The sequence below is a fragment of the Chiloscyllium punctatum genome, chromosome 10 (genome assembly GCF_047496795.1).
Source record: "Chiloscyllium punctatum isolate Juve2018m chromosome 10, sChiPun1.3, whole genome shotgun sequence".
NCBI classification, from domain to species: domain Eukaryota; kingdom Metazoa; phylum Chordata; class Chondrichthyes; order Orectolobiformes; family Hemiscylliidae; genus Chiloscyllium; species Chiloscyllium punctatum.
The window spans coordinates 57,143,191-57,163,249 of NC_092748.1; the positions used below are offsets into that span (position 1 = coordinate 57,143,191).

At 41.0% G+C, this 20,059-nt stretch overlaps 1 protein-coding gene across 19 annotated transcripts in view; it reads right to left on the bottom strand.

Moving 5' to 3' along the window:
- Positions 1–14,234: 14,234 nt before the first annotated feature.
- Positions 14,235–20,059, bottom strand: part of LOC140482183 (ferroportin-like) — a 72,395-nt gene continuing 66,570 nt past the window's right edge. For all 19 annotated transcript variants that reach the window (XM_072579229.1, XM_072579220.1, XM_072579227.1 and 16 more), the window contains one exon: positions 14,235–17,862. In XM_072579229.1, the coding sequence (XP_072435330.1) occupies positions 17,537–17,862 (326 nt within the window). In that variant the 3' untranslated portion in view covers positions 14,235–17,536. The remainder of the gene's footprint in view (positions 17,863–20,059) is intronic.

A 20,059-nucleotide genomic window follows, 5' to 3' on the forward strand; every position in this document is an offset into this window, starting at 1 on the left:
TGGCTCTGCTGTGAACTCCAGCTGTAAAGAAGCTGAGTTGAAGCATGTAGTTTCCTGACTCTGGTTTATTCACTTTAAATATTTGTAAATGTTTCTTTCTGATCAACACAGGTATAGAAACCAACCTATGAACAATTCCCCTTCATTTGGTGCCGTATATGATAGGGTTTGGTAAACAGGGGGAAACAAATTAAATGGTCAGCTTTGGTTGTGGATCAGTTGCTACATAGTTGCATTTGAATTAGAAGGCTGTGGGTTCAAATCCCAACTATCTAAGCTAATGCTCCATTGTACTATTAATGAGTGCTATAGTGTTGGTGTACTGTTCTGTGAGTAGATGTAAAGTTGAAGCTCTCTCAGGTGGGTGTAAAATCTCCTGGTGTACTACTTTAAAGAAGAACAGAGAAAGTATCTGTGGTGTTTGGCCAATATTTATCCTCAATCAACAAAACTGTTACTGTTTGTAGGACCTTGCTGGATACAAATTGGCTGCATTAAACAAACACTTCAAAAGTACTTCATTGACTATAAAATGCTTTGAGATATTCTATGGTCATAAGACGTATTATATAAATGTAATTCTTAATCCAGTTGTGTATGTAGCAGCTCAATGTGATGCATCTAGCATGTATTTTCAGCCCACACCACTGACGAGCAATAATATAAAGAAAATAATTACATGTGCCAGTTTCTTCTTGTCGGTGCAAAAGCTCTTCATTGACTGTTCCTCAACTGTGCCTCCTCATAATGATACATGGATCCCTTATGGCCCCAGGCTAAAGCTTCACAGGAGGATTCCCCCTCATCACCTCCACCAGACAGCATGCCCACTGACCATATGGGCTATCTCCACAGGTCGGAGGAACCATTGCTTCACATTTATCAGCCATGGCTGACTCAAATCACGTAACCCTCAAATAATAAAATGTTGAGTGGCCGTAGTCCATATGTCTCAATGGTGCTTGGAGCCTGGAGCTCAACAAATGGACAGGATCCAATGCACCTGAACAAAGCGATTAAAATGAACAAAGAAGCTCAGTCTTCAATCAGTCAACTACTTTACGGCTATCACTCCAATGGAGAAGAAGCTGAGTCAAGAATGCCTAGGCTACAGGGACACGTGCAAGCAATAAAGATGGCAGATAAAGTCACTGACCACTGGGAGACTGTCACTGACAGCCATATCAGACCATATCCGACCCCTCAAAATATTTGAAGAAAGTAGCCTAGACCTAACTTTTACTTATTTTAAAGGCAAATGTGAAGTGCCTGTTCCAGATACAATGCGACTGGTCAAACTACTCATCCTTAGGTAAAACACAATTTATTTAAACCCTGCCGTTAAAATACAACCAAAAGAAAGAGAAATTTAGAATAACTTCATTCTGTTAGAAAATTTAACAAAATAACAGAGACAGTTACTGTTACTAATTAACTGTTCCAATATAGTAACATCCCATAAACATACCCCTTGGCAAAAAGGGAAATTCAGACACAGATTCTCACATGCAGTTCTCCCATCTAAAAGAAAATTCTAAGAGAGCAGGAGCCAGGAGACATTCACTGAAGGTTCCAACTCATTGAGATCCCAATAGCTTCTGCTTAAAGTTAAAGCCAAAACCCAGAAATCCTGATCTGTGAGAGCCAGCCACACCCATTCAGGCTGATTTACAAAAACCCAAAGCTCCCAAGTTGTTTACTCTGGTGGTCCTGGTAGACTGCTCTGAACCTCTGTCTTACAATCTCTCTTCACAAAAAGGACAAAATAATTCTTAAAGTCACAGCGTCATCACATGACCACTGGAGGCTGACTGTTTGGAAAAACATCTGAAGAAACAAACAGAAATGAAAGCTTAGCTGGCTGAGAACAAAGCCAAAGAAAGCAGAACCCAGCAAATGGCGTGCCTTGTCAGCCCACTGACATCCTGAGCAGTTAATGCAACTGAGACTATCATTACCCAAAGGGGCTCCTGTGACAAATAACACAGGCTGACCACCGTGATGGGAAACATTGTCTCACAAGAGAGAGGCTTGCCACAAACGCAAACTTTTCGTTATCCAACTATACTGTATTTCTTGATAGCACAACTGATACTTTCTGCTCCGACTACAAAATATTCACAGCAAAGGATTGTGATTTACAATCATAGGGTAATGATCTCTTTCACAGAATTGTACAAATGTCTAAATGTAAACAAAAGCAGAACAAAAGCTTCCAATCAAATGGCTTCTTAACAATTTCATACAAAGAAAAGGAAAATGTTGAAGGAAAGTAAAGTATCCTTATAGGAATTGTGATAATTAAAGACAGCATCAGTAATATTTAAGGCCCAGGAAAAATTGGGGTAGACCAACTGGAACAAGTGGCTTCTGGAGATAATTGTCATGAACAAATAAATGGCCAACATGCAGAATAGCCAGCGTGCTTGCACAGGCATGGCCATTGATATCTGCTGGCCACAACCAGCCAGGCAGCAGCATGTGTCTACATGTGTCGATGAAAATAGCCCCAGGCAGACAAGGCAGAGACTAGGCCCCAGCTCAGGTGGGAGGGATAAGGCCTGCTTAGTGGGCACTGCGGGCAGAGGCCTCTACTGTGAGGGGACCCTGGGTCCTTTTAACATAGAGTGAGGGGGAAGGCTTGGGGAAGATTGAGTGACCACAAGGGGAGTGGGAGAGAGGGAGGCTGGAAAGAAGTGTGATCAACTTCAATATAAAATATACTTTTTACATTTTCTCATGCAGGGTACCTCATCTTACATCCTGCGGTACTATTTTCACACAGGAAGCTGCATCCCATTGCTTGAGAATGACATTGGCTTTCTTTCTGCTCTTTGACCTACGTACAGGTGATGATCATCACTCTGCAAACAAATAAAATGTATACCTATAGACTCCAAACTGTAGCCCTGAAACAAACACAGAAGCACAATACTGTGGTTGGTGGAAATACAAACAGAAAATGCCAGAACTATTTAGCAGGTCTGGAAACAGTTGTGCAAAGGCAAACAGAGTTAATGTTTCAGGTTTGTGATTTTTTTTGTCAGTTTTAACCCCAACAGTCGAACACTATTGATCTGAATGCAGAGAGTGTCAGAAAGTGTACTGTGTCTCAATTGCTTTTCTTCTTTAGGTTCCATCATTAAGCACTTAATGTTTGCATTCTGCACCAGAGATAACATGCAAGGACACCCTTTGTGGCATGTTTCCTGCACTATCTGATTCATCAGGCCTTGCTCATGTTGCTTATGCCCAGTGCATCTCCTGATGCAAACCTGTTTAAAATAGCCTCCAATGTATTTGGGCTGCCAGACTCTTAACTGTTATTTAATGTGTTCTCCGGGGACTATCTGAAAGGGAAGAGAGAGAAATGTTCACAGTCAAAAGGCATCGGTAAGCAAAGACAATTGCAGCTAACCTTTGCCCTATTTATGTGAAAGTGAGATTCAGAGAAGGAAATAGACAAAGGTCTACCGAAGGATATCCCCCCAAGTTACTAGAAGCTATCCTTATAAAATGTGCCCTTCTCCACCATGTCTGTGGTGTTGCCATTGAGGGAAGAGAGGGCCTATGTGAATGCTGGAGATCTGTCTGATGTTTACTCATTAATATGTACCAGTAAGAATGAAGAGCTTGTGTTTGGATTAAGCTGATGAACTGTTTTGTAAATGTCTGTTGGGGTAGAATTGTGCTTCTGAGGCTTGAGTGATGGTACAGGTATCAGGAGGTGAAGGAAATGACAATGAGGTCATAACAGGTGCAAGGACAACTTGCAGGTATGTAGCCCCTTTTGTAAAATGTCCCAAGGCATTTCACAGGAACATTAGCAAACTGAATTTGGCATCAAACCTAGATAAGAAAGCAAGTCCAAAAGCTGGGTCAAGGCTTTACAGAATTACAGAATTGTTACAGTGCAGGAGGCCATTCAGTCCGACATGCCTGCACAGGTTCTGTTACTTCATGTCAATCAACAGCCTTTTCCCAATATCCCTGCACACCATTCTATCCAAATAATCATCCAATGCCCCATTCAATGTTTCAATTCAACCTGCGTTCACCACATTTCCAGATAATGCATTCCATTCCCTATCTCTGTGAAAAAGTTTGTTCTCACATCACCCACTGCTTTTTGCACAAGGACCGTAGAATAAAAATTAGCAAGTCATTATGTGATCTCAGGGTATGTGGGAATGCAATAACTGTGTTTACAGTGTATATATGAAAATGCACAGAGTATGGTAAATAAGGTTGCTTAGCTGCAGATACAAATAGCTACATGCAACAATTGGAGTCCAATCCCAAGAACGGGAAAGGTACAACAAACAAAGCCATGGAAGAAATGGGCAGTGAGGTTAGGCAGAAAAAATCTGTCAATCTGTGCATTACAGATGTTAAGTTGTTTACATAAGTAAGAATCAGGATGAAAACAGAAAGTTCAGAGAAGTTAAAAAGGAAATAAGACAAGCAAAAGGACAGAGCTTTTTTATTCATTCATGAGATGAGGGCATCGCTGGCTGGCCAGCATTTATTGCCCGTCCCTAGCTGCCCTTAAGAGGGTGGTGGTGAGCTGCCTTTTTGAATCACTGCAATCTATTTGCTGTAGGCTGATCCACAATGCCCTTGGGGAGGAAATTCCAGGATTTAGACCCAGCGACAGCAAAGGAACAGCGATATATTTCCGAGTCAGGATGGTGACTGGCTTGGAGGGGATCTTGAAGGTGGTAGTGTTATCATGTATCTGCTACCCTTGTCCTTCTGGATGGAAATGGCTGTGGGTTTGGAAGGTGCTGTCTGGGGATCTTTGGTGAATTTCTGCATTTTACAGACAGTACAACTGCTACTACTGAGCGTCAATGGAGGAGGGAATGGATGTTTCTGGATGTGGTACCAACCAAGCAAGTTGCTTTGTCTGGGAAGGTGTCAAGGCTCTTGGGTGTTGTTGGGGCTGCACCTATCCAGGCAAATGGGGGGTATTCCATCACTCTCCTGACTTGTGCCTTACAGGTGACAGGCTTTAGGGAGACAGGAGGTAAGTTACTCATTTCAGTATTCCTAGTGTATAACCTGCTCTTGTGGCCATTGTATTTATGTGGTGAGTCCAGTTGAGATCCTGTTCAATAATAACCCCAAGGACATTCATCATGGGGGATTTCATGATAGTAACAGCATTGAATGTCAGGGGGCGGGGGTTAAATTGTTCCTTATTGTTGCTTGGTGTTTGGGTGATGTGGATGTTACTTGCTACTTGTCAGCCCAAGCCTGGTTATTATCCAAATCCTGTTGCATTTGAACATGGATTGCTTCAGTATCTGAGGAGTTGTAAATGATGCAATCATTAGTGAACATCCCCACTTCTGACCTTATGATAGAGGGAAGGTTATTGATGAAGCAACTGAAGATGATTGGGCCCAGGACACTACCCTGAGGAATGCCTGCAGAGATGACCTGGAGCTGAGATGGCTGCCTTCCAACAGTCACAAACATCTTCCTATGTACCAGGTATGACTCCAACCAGCAAAGAGTTGCCCTCTAATACACATTGATTCCAGGTCTGTTAGGGCCTCTCTGGAATTAAGCTCTTTTGTCCATGTTTGAACCAAGGCTGTAGTGAGGTCAGGAGCTGAGTGGAAGTAGCAATTCAGATGAAACAGAATTCAAGTCTTCTATTAGGAAGAAGGCACAGGGCACAGCTGAGATACTAAATGAATACTTTTCATTTGCCTTTATGAAGGAAGAAAATGCTGTCAAAGTTATAATTATAGAGAAGTAATTTGGGAAAATAGATGGGCTAAAGATTGATAAAGAATTGATATTAGAAAAGTTGGTTGCACCTAACATTGAAATGCTATTAGAACCAAAATTGGGTATATCTGACAATGCCGAGAGATGTAAGAATGGTAATAGTGGAGGTATTAACATGATTGTTTCATCCTCCTGGCACCAGAGGACTAGACAATTGTAACAAACTGCATAAGTTATCCACCCAGGAACTAAAGGCCTGTCAGTTTAATCCCTTTTAGAAGCCTTCTGAAAAGAAACAGCAGGAAGGGATGTGGTGATTGATATGGTGCTCATGAACTTCCAAGAGGCATTGATAAAGAGAAAGATAATTGGTATTGCAGTAAAGTTGACATCCATGACATGGGACAATGGCAGCATTAACATGAAGTTAGCTGACTGATAGGAAACAGAAAACAGAGGTGAAAGCAACCAGAACTTTGGTGAAAGCTTATTTTCTCAGACAGGAAGAAGGTATAGGACAGAATTCCCCAGTGGTCAATTCCTGAACGCTAGTTTCTTGATCCATATTAATGACATCAAGACAACATTACAAGACATGAGTGCAGATCAGACTTCAAAGCCTGACTGTTGGTGAGGTACAACATCAACACAGTCACTCAAAGTGAAAACAGGCTGGCTGAGGAAGCTCAATTTGAGGAGGTTGGTGCAGGCTACACATTCTACAGGATTGGCAAGTTCACATCCCTGCCTCGACAGTGAGACATCAATCCAAACTGGCACATAAGTTTGACTCAGTCCCTACAGGAATCAGCGGTTGACTCATACTTCCCTCTTTTGCCAGTAACCAGCACGCAACGCTTATTGGCACCTATGTTCCAACGATGACACATGCAGAATATGTCTAAGAAGCATTTTAGATATTTTTAAATCAACCTGTTGAGAGATGTTATGACATATATCTGGAATAATGGGATTTGAACCCAGGCCTCCTGGCTCAGAGGTAGAGACACTACCAGTGCACCACAAGAGCCTCCAAAGAAGTATTTTATAGCAACCTGAATGAAATAATTAGAGATTACCCTGCCAGGACAAACTCATGATTCAAGGGGACTTCGATGCATGAGTGTCACAGACAGGAAAAGCTGGATGAGTTTTAGGATGCGATGGTATTGGCATAACAACTGCGATGGCAAACTCCTTCTCTCTAACTGCAAGGAGTTTGACCAACACAAACAATCTGTCAGCATGCAGACAACCCAAAAACAACATTCAAACAATGGCACATATTGGACTGCGTTATTGTACTACACAGAGATCTCAAGGGTATGCACTTTACCCAATCTCTTCGAGGTGGAAAGTCTTGGTCTGACAAAGATAAAATCTAAGGCACTTTGGCACAGAGATGGTAGCTTGATGGAACTATTTTTAAAGGCATGGCCAAGAGACAAGAGCTGGAACACAAATTAGCCTTAGAAATTACAGCCATCCAAGAAGACAAAATAGCATTGGAAAGTAGCATTTTTGGAAAATGTTAAAATCTATTACTTACAACATGACATCTGAGCTCCCAGAATTTATTGAACAGAAGCACTAAGACTGGTTTTAACAATAATAACTAAGATATGAGCAAGCTTCTAGAACATGTATAATGCTCCCAGATCTCCATGAGCAAGGAATGCCAGATACTGATGGAATTAATTCTTGCCTCCATGATGTAACTACTGGCTGCCAGTATGATGTGCTTCATGGTGTTCTGTGTTACCCCATGGATTGTTACCTGTGTCATGTGATAATGAGGCAAGGAACAGGGAGAGATATCAGCTGAACACATGGCTGCAGGGATGGTGCAAGAGGGAGAGTTTCAGGTACATGGATAATTGGGGCTTATTCTGGGGAAGGTGGGACCTCTACAAACAGGATGGTCTTCACTTGAACCAGAGGGGTACTAATATGCTGGGTGGGAAATTTGCTAGTGCTATTCGGATGGGTTTAAACTAGCTCAGCAGGGGGATGGGAACCTGAGGTGTAGTTCCAGTTCACAGGAGGATGTGAGTAGGGAGGGCATGGACAGGAATTCATGGTCACAGGAATGTGCTGGCAGACAGCGAGCTGGTTTGAAGTGTGTCTACTTCAACGCCAGGAATATCTGGAATAAGGTAGGTGAGCTTACAGCATGAATAGGTACCAAGGACTTCGATGTTGTGTCCATTTCGGAGACATGGATAGAGCAGGGTGAGGAATGGATGTAGCAGGTTCCAGGGTTTAGATCTTTCATTAAGAACAGGGAAGGCGGGAAAAGACGGGGAGGTGTGTCTTCGTTAGTCAAGGACTGCATACCGGTGGCTGAAAAACTTTAGACAAGGACTCATCTACTGAAGTGGTATGGGCTGAGGCAAGAAACAGGAGAGGAGACGTCACACTGCTGGGAGTTTTTTATCGGCCTCCGCAAAGTTCCAGCGATGAGGAGGACAGGATTGGCAAAACGATCCTGTGTAAGAGCGAAAGGAACAGGATGGTCATTATGGGGTCTTTAACTTACCCAACATTGACTGGAAATGCTATAACTCTAATATGGCGGATGGATCCGTTTTTGTCCAATGTGTGACGGAAGGTTTCCTGACACAGTATGTCAAAGGCTGACAAGAGGGGAGGCCACACTGGATCTGGTGCTTGGTAACGAACCAGGCCAGGTTTTTGATAAGCGCAGCAGGTCAGGCAACATTCAAGGGGCAGGAGAATCGACGTTTCAGGCATGAGCCCTTCTTCAGGCTCCTGAAGAAGGGCTCATGCCCGAAACGTCGATTCTCCTGCTCCTTGGCTGCTGCCTGACCTGCTGCGCTTTTCCAGCAATACATTTTCAGGTCTGATCTCCAGCATCTACAGTCCTCACTTTCTCCCAGGTGTTTGATAAGGTGACTTTCTCACAGTTCCTTTAGTTTCTTGTCAATGACTTCATTTTGTTTTACAGAATGATGGGAAATCTTCATATAAGATTTTACATTCAGTTGAGAAACAGTTAGGAGTCCTGATATTTGAAACTTTATTAGATTTTTTTTCCAAACTACCTTACTAAACAAGCCACTGAAAGCGCTGCATACAGTTCCTACCCCAACTCTTACAGATTGAAAGAGACAGGACGGCATCCTTGCAAACTTCTCCAGCAACCACCCTCAGGTTGCAGGTATACATTGAGAAAACACCCAATACTTCAGTCCAGAAAGTGTTGTTTGTCAACAAAAGCAACTATCTTTCAATGTAGGAGTAGTTCACCTCAGCTGTCGTAAGAATTTCAGAACAAAACATAACAGGCTTGTCATCCTGCAACAGACATACTCCCAGACCTTTCTGCGATGATCTCCTTCTGACAGTGGTTAGCTTGGAGCAAACATTATATTGAAAAATGTATTTGCTGTAAGATAAAGCACGTGAGGGATTGAAAAAAAATGTTGGTGGTCTTCCTGCCACTTTGTTGGTGTATTTTTGTGAAGCAAATGCCAAAGTTGGACACTTTTCTCACAAAATCAAAATATATGGGGACAAAATGTTGAAGAAAACAACACACTTTTATAAGTCACCTTTATTTTGTGGTGTGGACATTTTTTGTGCATCTTTTATTTTGGTAGGATCAGGTCTAAAATCATTGAAGAGTAGATTGATTTGATGCAGTTGTTTTCATAAATTCATAAGATGTAGGAGCAGTATTAAACCATTCGGCCCATCACATCTGCTCCACCATTCGATCATGACTATTCTGCTCCTCATCCCTATTTTCCTGCCTTCTCTCCATATCACTTCAACATGTTACCAATTAAAAATTGAAGAGAATAATCATCCCAGAACATCAATTCCCAGAATGGAATATTCATCACAATCACAATGAATGATTAACAGATGATTAAGGTAGCTTGAAAATATGGCTGAGGACAGTTTGGAGTTTCCAACCAGGAGAATTACATTTTAAAAAGTCTTCTCATCTCAGACATCAGAAATAGCATACCTTGTCAACAATGTTTTATTGAAGGTAAGATCACAAAACTGTGATATTTGTCATGATTCCTATGATTTAACGAACAGCTGGATGTCCATCTAAACAAGCCTTTTTTAGACTCAGGTGGATTTAATAATTCTTGCTGCTGAACACTATGGCTTTTTTTCTCACTGTTTCCATAAACTGAACAAATTTTGACTCATGCTTGTGTATTTTTCCTGAGATCTGAAATGACATTTTCAATAGAGAGACAACCTGGTGAATTCTCTATGGTATGAGTCATATGTGGTTGGAATATACCCTGCCAGATGGCTAATCCAAATAGTAATTTGAGAAAATTGCATCTTCAGAAGAGAGTTCTACAAGTTGTCTCTGTTTGTAACTTCGGGAAAATGTATGGCATCCTATGTAGACATCTTGTTAGTGCGCTGTGCAATCACTTAGCATCTAAACAGACAGGTTGAGCTCATCAAAACACAGATAACAGAACCTCACTAATTATAGAGATGCCCAACTTTGTGAATCATATTGGTTTGTACCATGAATCCAAATTCAGTTTTGGCTTATCCTGAATGTTTATGCTACACTTATAAGGAGGGTCAATATTGCATTGGGCATCATCCTTCAGATGCAACACTGCATCACCATTAAAGTTACCAACAGAATCTATCCAGTCTGAGTAAAGGTTTATCGTTTTCAAAGATTAATGTTTACTAAGCAGTGGCTTTTACATCATTCCTTTATGGATGCGAGACATGGATAACATATTGGCATTACATAAAGCAACAAGGAGCATTCTATTGTTATGAAGATGTGGCTGAACTGTACCTTTAAGAGAAGTACCTGACACAGCACCAGGTGTTCTGAATAAGGTAACAATGCAAAACTTGGTTGAAAATTAGATTAGCTGGTTGCCTGGCAACGACAAAACAGATTTGAATCAGGCCAATCATTTTAAATTATATCCTGAAAAATACTAAACTCCAATCAAGTTTGAATTTAGTATATTGACAATCTTAAAAGTCAATGATACAATCCAATGCTTTAGAGGTACAAGACTGAGAAAAATTGAACAGATGGGAGGAGAACTGCCAAGCCAACAACATCTGCAGACTGCCTGGAGAATAGCTCTCTTAAAGGTACCTTTATCGATCTGTGACTTGTGAAGCATAATCCCTAAGAAAGTAAAAAGAAGACACAGGAAGATCCAAGTAGAAGATTCAACAGCTGGCTGGTTTTGAAAACTGGAATTTTTGGTGAATCTTAATCGAGTGGTTTTATTGGACTAGTATTGTAGAAGGGAAGGTAAAAGATAGGTTAGAGAAAGTACTTGCAAATAGTTGTTAATTAATTATTCTCTGCTATACTTTAAGAAATAAAGTTGCTAATTTTTACTTTAAAAAGTTCTTGGTCTCTTGAATTTTCACAAATTGCTGCACAGGATAACATGAGCAGAACGAAGTATCTTCAGAACAAGTGAATGCAACATAAAGCAGATGTTTCCATCTATCCCTCTGACACTGACGTCAAGTGCAATACTTGCAATTGGTTATACAAACTGAGATTTGGTCTAATGTCACACATCAGACATCAACCTAAAATATAATGGTAATTTATTTCTTTTTCACAGAACACGTGTCCATTCAAGCAATGAGAGAATCCATCATTAATGGCTTAGACATGGCTATACAGAGCACAACTTCAAAATTTGTAAATGATGTAAAACTTGAAAGTCATAGAGTCATTACAGTCATACAGCACAGAAACAGACCAGTTGGTCGAACTCATTGATAGTGAACAAATGTCCCACAAGGTGACAAACTGCAAGCTGGATAGGCACAGGAGAATCGACGTTTCAAGCAAAAGCCCTTCATCAGGAAAGAGGCTGGGAGCCGTGGGGGTGGAGAGATAATTGGGAGGGGTTGGAGCTGGGTTGGGGGGGGTAGGTAGCTGAGAGCGAGAGGTAGATGGAGGTTGGGGCAATGGTGATATGTCAGATAGGAGGTGGAGCGGATAGGTAGGAAGGAAGATGGCCAGGTAGGACAGGTCATGAGGGTGCCAAGTTGGAAGGTTGGAACTAGGATAAGGTGGGGGGAGGGGAAATGAGGAAACTGCTGAAATCCACATTGATGCTACAGGGTTGGAGGGTCCCGAGGTGGAAGATGAGGCATTCTTTCTCCAGGCATTGGGTGGTTAGGGAGTTGCAATGGAGGAGGCCCAGGACCTGCATGTCCTTGGCGGAGTGGAAGGGGGAGTTGAAGTGTTAAGTCATGGTGGGATTGGTTGGTGCAGGTGTCCTGGAGATGTTCTCTGAAGCATTCTGCAAGTAGGCGCCCTGTCTCCCCAATGTAGAGGAGACTGCATCGGGAGCAACGGATACAGTTAATGTCAGATGTGGAAGTGCAGGTAAACTCTGATGGATGTGGAAGGCTCCTTTGGGACCTTGGATGGAGGTGAGGGAGGAGGTGTGGGCGCAGGTTTTGCAATTCCTGCAATGGCAGGGGAAGGTGCCGGGGAGGTAGGGTGAAATGGTGGGGGTAGGTAATGGACCTGACAAGAGAGTCACAGAGGGAATGATCTTTATGGAAAGCGGATAGGGGTGGGGAGGGAAATATATCTCTGGTGGTGGGGTCTACTTGTAGGTGACAAAAATGGCAGAGGATGATGCGATGTACTCGGAGGTTAGTAGGGTGGAAGGTGAGGACCAGGGGCAGGGAATTCTGTCCTTGTTGCAGTTGGAAGGGTGGGGTTCAAGGGCAGAAGTGCAAGATGAGATGCAGTGGAGGGCGACATCAACTACGTGGGAGGGGAAATTGCAGTCTTTAAAGAAGGAGGTCATCTGGCGTGTTCTGTGTTGGAACTGGTCCCTCTGGGAGCAGATGCAGCGGAGGCGGAGGAATTGGGAATAAGGGATAGTGAAGGGTGATGTCATCCAGGTAGCTGTGGGAGTCGGTGGGTTTGTAGAAGATGCCAGTGTTGAGTCGGTCACTGTTGGTGGAGATGGAGAGGTCCAGGAAGGGGAGAGAAGTGTTTGAGATGGTCCAGGTGAACTTAAGGTCAGGGTGGAACGTGCTGGTGAAATTGATGAACTGTTTAACCTCCTTGTGGGAGCATGAGATGGCGCTGATAGAGTCATAAATGTAGCGGAGGATAAGTGTGGAGAAGTGTGGATAAGTATTTGAAGAAGGAAAATCAGGCAAAGAGCTACACAAGAAATGGTAGAGTCATACAGCCTGGAAACATTTGGTCCAACCAGTCCATGCTGAACGTAATCCCAAACTAAACTATCCCATCTGAGTATTGCTGGCCCATATCCCTTCAAACCTTTCCAATTCATGTACTTATTCAAATGTCTTTTAAAGGTTGTAATTGAGCATAACGAGAAATGTAAAGGAACAGACGTCGTGGAAATGCATAATTCTTGAAGGTAACAGACAAACAGATAAGATGTTCAAGAAGGCATACAGGATGTTTTATTCACTAAGACATTGAATATTACAGTAGGAAAATAATCGTTGAACTGCTTAAAACTCCAGTGGTTCAAAATGATTCCAAACCCCCAACTGCCCACTGTGTCACCAGCTTGTACAGTTACCTGTATACTGTCATGCAATCCGACCTGCCAACCCTGAAATCTTACTCACCTGCCAGCCTAGATGTCCCACCCGCTCACTAGCCCTGATACCTAACTTACTTAGAGACAAAAAAAAACTGCTGGAATCCAAAGTAGACAAACAGGAGGTTGGAAGAACACAGCAAGCCAGGCAGCATCAGGAGGCGAAGAAGTCAACATTTCAATTCTGAAGGATTACATCAGAAATGTTGACTTCACCTCCTGATGCTGCCTGGCTTACTCTGTTCTTCCAGCCTCCTGTTTGTCTACTTCTGATACCTAACTTGCCCACTGGTCCCTTTATCCTCAGCTTGCCCCATCACTTTCACCCAAGTGCGTACCACTGGTCCTAATGTCACCCAAACCTACTGCGACCTACATGCCACATTCCAAGTCACCAGTGGCATGAGCACACACACCCTAATCCTGGCCTACCCTAGGCACACCATCACTTACCTTGCTCCCTAACCCCTTCACCAAGGGCCACCCTAACTCGACAATGACCTTATAAACTTACCCTTTCATAGTAGCTGTCAAAGGCTGTGCTGCTGGCCATTTAAATCACAGAACTTGGCAGATTGTCTGCTGTGAAAGGGGACGTGGCTTGATTTGCCCCAAATATCCTGCACCATGATATCAGACATGCTCTGCTTTCTGAAGGCACCTGGATCAGAATTCCTGACTAGTAATGTGGAGTTCAGTACCAATGGAAAAGAATAGGAGTGGAATGCCAATCTGGCTGTCATTGCTGCCTCTGGGAATATCCAGGCCAATGTGTTTGCTCTGAATTCATGCAATAATTTATAGAGTCTTCACAGCCCATGATTATCATTTGGCATTGCAAATATTTAAATATTCAATAACTTAAGAACACTGAACATCTTGCTAGCAACGAGTTTATTTGGTAAGCTTGGAAACTACAGACAGAATTACAATCAACACAAATAGTTTCATAATCAACCATCATCAGATTAACATAGTTTCACAGCTTTGGAACATTGTAAAGCACTTCAAACTAATTATGAACATGAAATATAATCACTATTGTAACTTGAAAGTTGAAAAGAATCAAAATCATCATAAGCATAAAAATAAATTTGATTTTAATGACTGCATCATTACAATATTAGTTGAGTTTAAACCTATAATGTATAACAGGTTTATAATATACAATATATTATATATAATTTCCAAAGTTAGAAAATATACCTGATTGAAATACAGTAATACTAAAATACTTCTTACTGAACTTTGATTTTTAATCATATAAGTTAAGATCACCTGGAGTTTTTAATAGTTCAACTCTTTCACTGGCTTAGTAATTACCTCAGCATCAAGTGCTCTGGTCAGAATTTTATCAGTACGTTGTAGATCCCGAGCCTGAGCAGGCAAGAATTGGAACCACAGAGGAGATTTTACTGGTGATGGCCACTGAGATTAGCATCCATTTTAGAGTAGCAGCCTGCCCACCTGTGCTACCAATAAAGACAAACGTTGATGATGCAGTGATGTTGAATCCACCAGAATGGCCATTGGAGAGACCCATCCTCCCATCCACCAACACCTCCATATCCCCTCTAACCCCACCCTTACTTAGCCAACTCAATGTACCTTTTGGTCCCCTCATGAAGCATGCTCAGGGACCAAACAAAAAATTATTTTGAAGAAACCTGTTTGGCTATGCTATGACTCACCTCCGGAGAAGGTGAGTCTTGAACCCACACCAGTTGGCCCAGAGGTAGGGGCATTACTATTGCACCACAAAAGCATAAGAGGCCCAGGTCCAGTGCTGGTGAAATATTCAACAAGGTTTAAAACAGCCAACAATTACCTCAATTGGTTGCTCACCTCAGGTCAGTGCCTGGCTGGACCACTATTTATATGGTGGGAAGTTGTTGGGTGTCTTTCAATACCCTCCAAACATTTTACCAGCTCCCCCCATCTCCATAGGGCTGCTAAAATCTTTGCAGTTAATCTAGTCATCTTTCAGTGACTACCAATTTCTTTATTGTTCATTATGCTACTTCAAAAACCCTCAAACATCTTCTAATTTTGGTAAACAAAGTTTAACCATAAGTGCTTTCAGCTGTGACATTGAACATTAACATAGATAAACTCAACAATCATAAGTTGAAAGTTTTCACAAATCACTTTTAAAAAATCAGTGGTTGCTGGGGGAAAATAAGCACTTATCGCTATTAGGCAGTAGTGTGGGGGAGAATTTAAAAAAATTCAGTGGTAAAAAAATCCCATAAAATGTAATGCGAAAGTGTGAAAACGTCATTACTGCAGCTTCATACTGGAATATTAGAATGGCTCAAGCCATTTTACTTGCAGAATGCCACCATTAAGATTTATTTCAGGTCCCTGTAATTTATTGAACAACTATATTAGAAGTTGTTTCTTAGTATGATGTCAAATCTGAGCATTTGTGAAAAAGAATGTATGAAATAGGTAATGTAAAATTAATTCACAAAGTGATAAGTAAGAAGTACCAAATGATAATTATGTCAACTGATTATAAAAGGTATTAAAAATATCAATGTAATTTCAGTGTGTGAGCCATATTCCAACGCAGAAACCTTTCTTTTTGTCTTTCAGCTGTGGCAAAGTTCTGGTACAGTATTTCAGGAGCAAAGCTCTGACAAATCTGACATTCACCTTAGGTTTCTTCTAGATCATTTAGGTGCTCTGGTGAGATAGCTGGCCATAGACTGTTCTTTGTCAATTTCCAATTCAGGAAAAGCGTATTTGCCTGATGCAATTTTCCCAGGTTCATCAATGGCATGATTATAGTACAGAAAGATAAATATTTAGAGGCTAAATTTGGAAATATATGCAAACATAAAGTGGTGTTGAAACTGTGTTTTTATCTTACACAACAAAGAAAATTCCAGGTTGGGCAGAGAGTGGAGTGAAAGGCAGAGTTCATAAAGTGTCTTAAAAAATCAAGGTGAAAAGGAATTAGAAATCATATCATGGGGGATTTAAGTAGAACTTCTATTCTCCAACTATTTTTTATTTGCGGGATGAAGGCATTCTAGCTAGGCCAGCATTGATTGCATGTCCCTAAATGTCCAGACGGCAGTTGGGAGTCAGCCACATTTGCAGTGGGTCTGGAGTCACATTTAAGCCAGACCAGGTAAGGATGGTAGATTTCTTTCCCTAAAGGATATTAGTGAATCAGATGGGTTTTTCTGACAATCGGTAATGGATTTATGGTCATTTATATACTCTTAATTTCAGATTTTTTCTTAAATTCAAATTCCACCATCTGCCATGGTGGGTTTCAAACCAGGTCCCCAAAACATTACCTGGGTCTCTAGAATAACAGCCCAGGACATTTACCTTCTTCCTCCAGTGTCAGAGAGTCCTCCAGACAGCTGAGACTACTTTATAAAGGTGGCATCCTCAGACCAGATTGGTACGTCTGGTATTGTGGCCTCCAATGCCAGTTAAGCGGGAACAGGAAGCATCATCTTGTGCAGGAAGGCCTTGAGGTCATTGTCTCCACGGCTAGGTGCTAATTTCTCCCTACCTGCCTCGTCATGAACAACCATCAGCAAACATGCAGGGAGCTCACGGCTGACGGTGTTTGTCCAGGTAAACAATTGGCTTTTAAAGATGGCACAAGGGGAAAGGATGCCTGTAAAATTCAGGATATCCACTGAGCAGCAAGTTGTTACAGAAACACGGTGTGGGAAGATGAGGTGAAAATCAGATGCAAGAGATGCCATGGCACATGGAAGGTAATTAATGTTGCGTGTTTAGTAGACTATGAGTAGAAAACTCGCTAGCTATCACAGCGTGAAACCCTAACACAACTCCAACTTAGCCAAAATATATAAGATTCTGCCCAGAATCTCCCTTTTCGGTAAAAATGTGCAGAAAATCAAATGTGCGTGTACACACACACAAACTTTCACCTGATTTATTAGTTAAACTGTATCGGCAATTTTTAAGACAAAATAAGTTTTAAAAAACTCAGTCAAGTTATACTTGAAACAATATTATTTTTAAATACTTTAGTTCTGTTACTGATTGTGTATTGCAGTCTCTGTCCTCAAGCCGAAATGAATTCTCATTAGTCTCTATGTTCTGGATTTTCATTGTAATACACCTTATAGAAACTGTTTTGTGATATTAACTTCTGTCAAATCCTCTAAACTAACACAAAAATCTACAACAGCCCGTCAAAGGATAGATTCTGCTACAATCTTTGTATCTTTGCCATTCTCAGAGTGTTTTTCCTTCATACAAACACATTTGAATAAATCCTTTCCCAAAGTCTTTCTTGCAAAGCAAAAGAAAAGCAACCCACCCACTGAAACAAAGATCACAGACAGGATAACAAGAATACCAAAATGTTCGGGTGCCGGGATGATGATAACCATGACAAAGTGGAGAAGGTCCATAATACCATTCATGGAGCCCTGAACGCCATTTACAATTCCTCTTTTTGATTCGTAAACCATTTCTTGGATAAGCTGTGTTACTGTCAGGTCGAAGCTCCACAAACCTAGAAAAACATTTTTAAGTCAATACCTGAATTAGGCTGAAGATGCCACATTGCCATTTGAGGACATCATGGGGCATTTTCTCCTGAAAAATCATCAAGTTATAAAGATGAAGGCAGGCAGTTGAATATTTAACAATACCTTCTGAAAGCTTAAGTAAAAGATATCATAATACAATTCTGATATAATGCGATAGTTCTGTTCTGGTGCGAGCTCGTGTTATAAGAAAATCGCACAATAGCCACCCCATTTAAACTAATGGGGTCAGAATCGCATTATAGCCAATACAGGTAAGGAAAATTTGTGATCTACAAGTAAAGGTCTAAATTCTTTAATCATGTTAAAGCCAATTCGCGTTGAGGAAATACACAGTATAGCAGGACCGACTGCTGAAAAAGCTCAGTAGGCCTGGCAGTGTCTGTGTGTATCTGCAGTTTTGAGGAAGGGTCACTTGATCCGTTACAATAACTCTGAATTCTCTCCACAAATGTTGCCAGACCTGCTGAGCTTTTAAAACAATTTCTATTTTTGTCTCTGATTTACAGCGTCCGCTGCTCTTTCAGTTTTTATATACTATGACCCTGTTAAAGTGAGGAAAAAATTTTGTGTGGCTAAGTAACTGCACTGAGTTGATAATAGTTAGCCATAAGATTCTGAATGAGTGCATGCTTAAGCAGAGTGCATTGTTACAGGCTCATTCTAATGCAGTTTGTTTTTGAAAATGAAGATTATACTGATGGGGAAAGGGGGAAAAAAAGACATACATGCATAACCTTAGAACATAGATAGAATACAGAACTGTACTATACAGGAATGGCCCCTCCGGTCCACGACGTTGTGCTGAACATGATGAACTGGGGTGGGTTTGAACATCTGGATTTCCAGTCCAGTGATACTACCATTGCAGCATCACCTCTTTTGGTTCCTAATTTTGTTTCTAGACTATTAGACCTTCATTTAACAGTAAATTCTTTGAACCTATGAGGTCTATTGACATTTATATTCCTGTTGCAATTTCAACTGTAAAGTCCCCTCTTTCTCTAACTGGATGCTCTTCACTGAATAAAGTGTATCATCTTATTGTTCTAGTTTGCCCCAAGAAAAACTTAAGCACGTGTAAAAACAGGTTTGTACTACTTTTATAAACATTTTGTTGGTGATTACAGTCTAACTTGAAAGTGTACTTTGCTGTTGCAAATGCTTTTTTTTTACACGGAGTTGTTAAGATCTGGAATTTAAAGTCTGAGCATGTGGTGAAGGTGGACTGAATCCTTGCTTTCAAAAGGGAATTGGATAATTACCTGAAGAAAAAACAAAATGTAGGACTACATAGAGAAAATGTGAGTGAGTGGAACTTGCTGAGTTGCTCTTCTAGGGAGTTAGCACAGGCACGTCAAGCCAAATGGTACCCTTCTGTGTTAGAAAGATTCTATGATTTCCAAATAAAAACTGTTGGGAGTCAAAATCTCTTGGGAATTAATTTTAAGAGTGAAATATAACAATGATTTAGAAATGTTGTCTGCACAAGTTCTACATGAATACTGTTACTTACTGCTGAGAAAGATGTGACTTGAGTTTCATACATTTCTTAACATTTGCAATAAAACACCAGTTTTATTAGAGAGCCAGTAAAATGTCATAAAAGTAAAATCTGTGGAGATAGTTTTATGTAACTGTGGCATTTATTTACCCACCTGAATAGGAATAGCTATATATTTCCAGTAACGTAGAAAAAACATGTACTTTACCATTGCAAGGGATTGAAATGTGTGTCAAAAGTTTTCCAATGGAAAAGTTATAAGAGAAAAGACATGAGCCTCTTTCCACTAGATTTCCCGGTGGTTCTCTTCTACCTTACTAGACCAAGGAAGTTCAATGAATCCCCAACAGCAAATCCACCTAAACGCATTCTTCGCCTGTCGTTCGGAATCAGCATACAAGAAATAACTTGACAGTGTTTAAGAAAGTCTGATGATGTTACAGAAAGACACGGACAATTATTGTTGAGCTTTGTTTGCCTCTCCAAATCACATTTCTTGATAATCTTCCTCTCTTAAATTTCTTATTCCCAAGTGCTATTTTCTCTTTGGGCACTGAGAAATTTAAATTCAAATCACTGAACTAAATCCACAGATAAAACATCAACAAAATTAGCATCAATAATTGTAATCATCAAACTATCAAATTACCATAAAATGT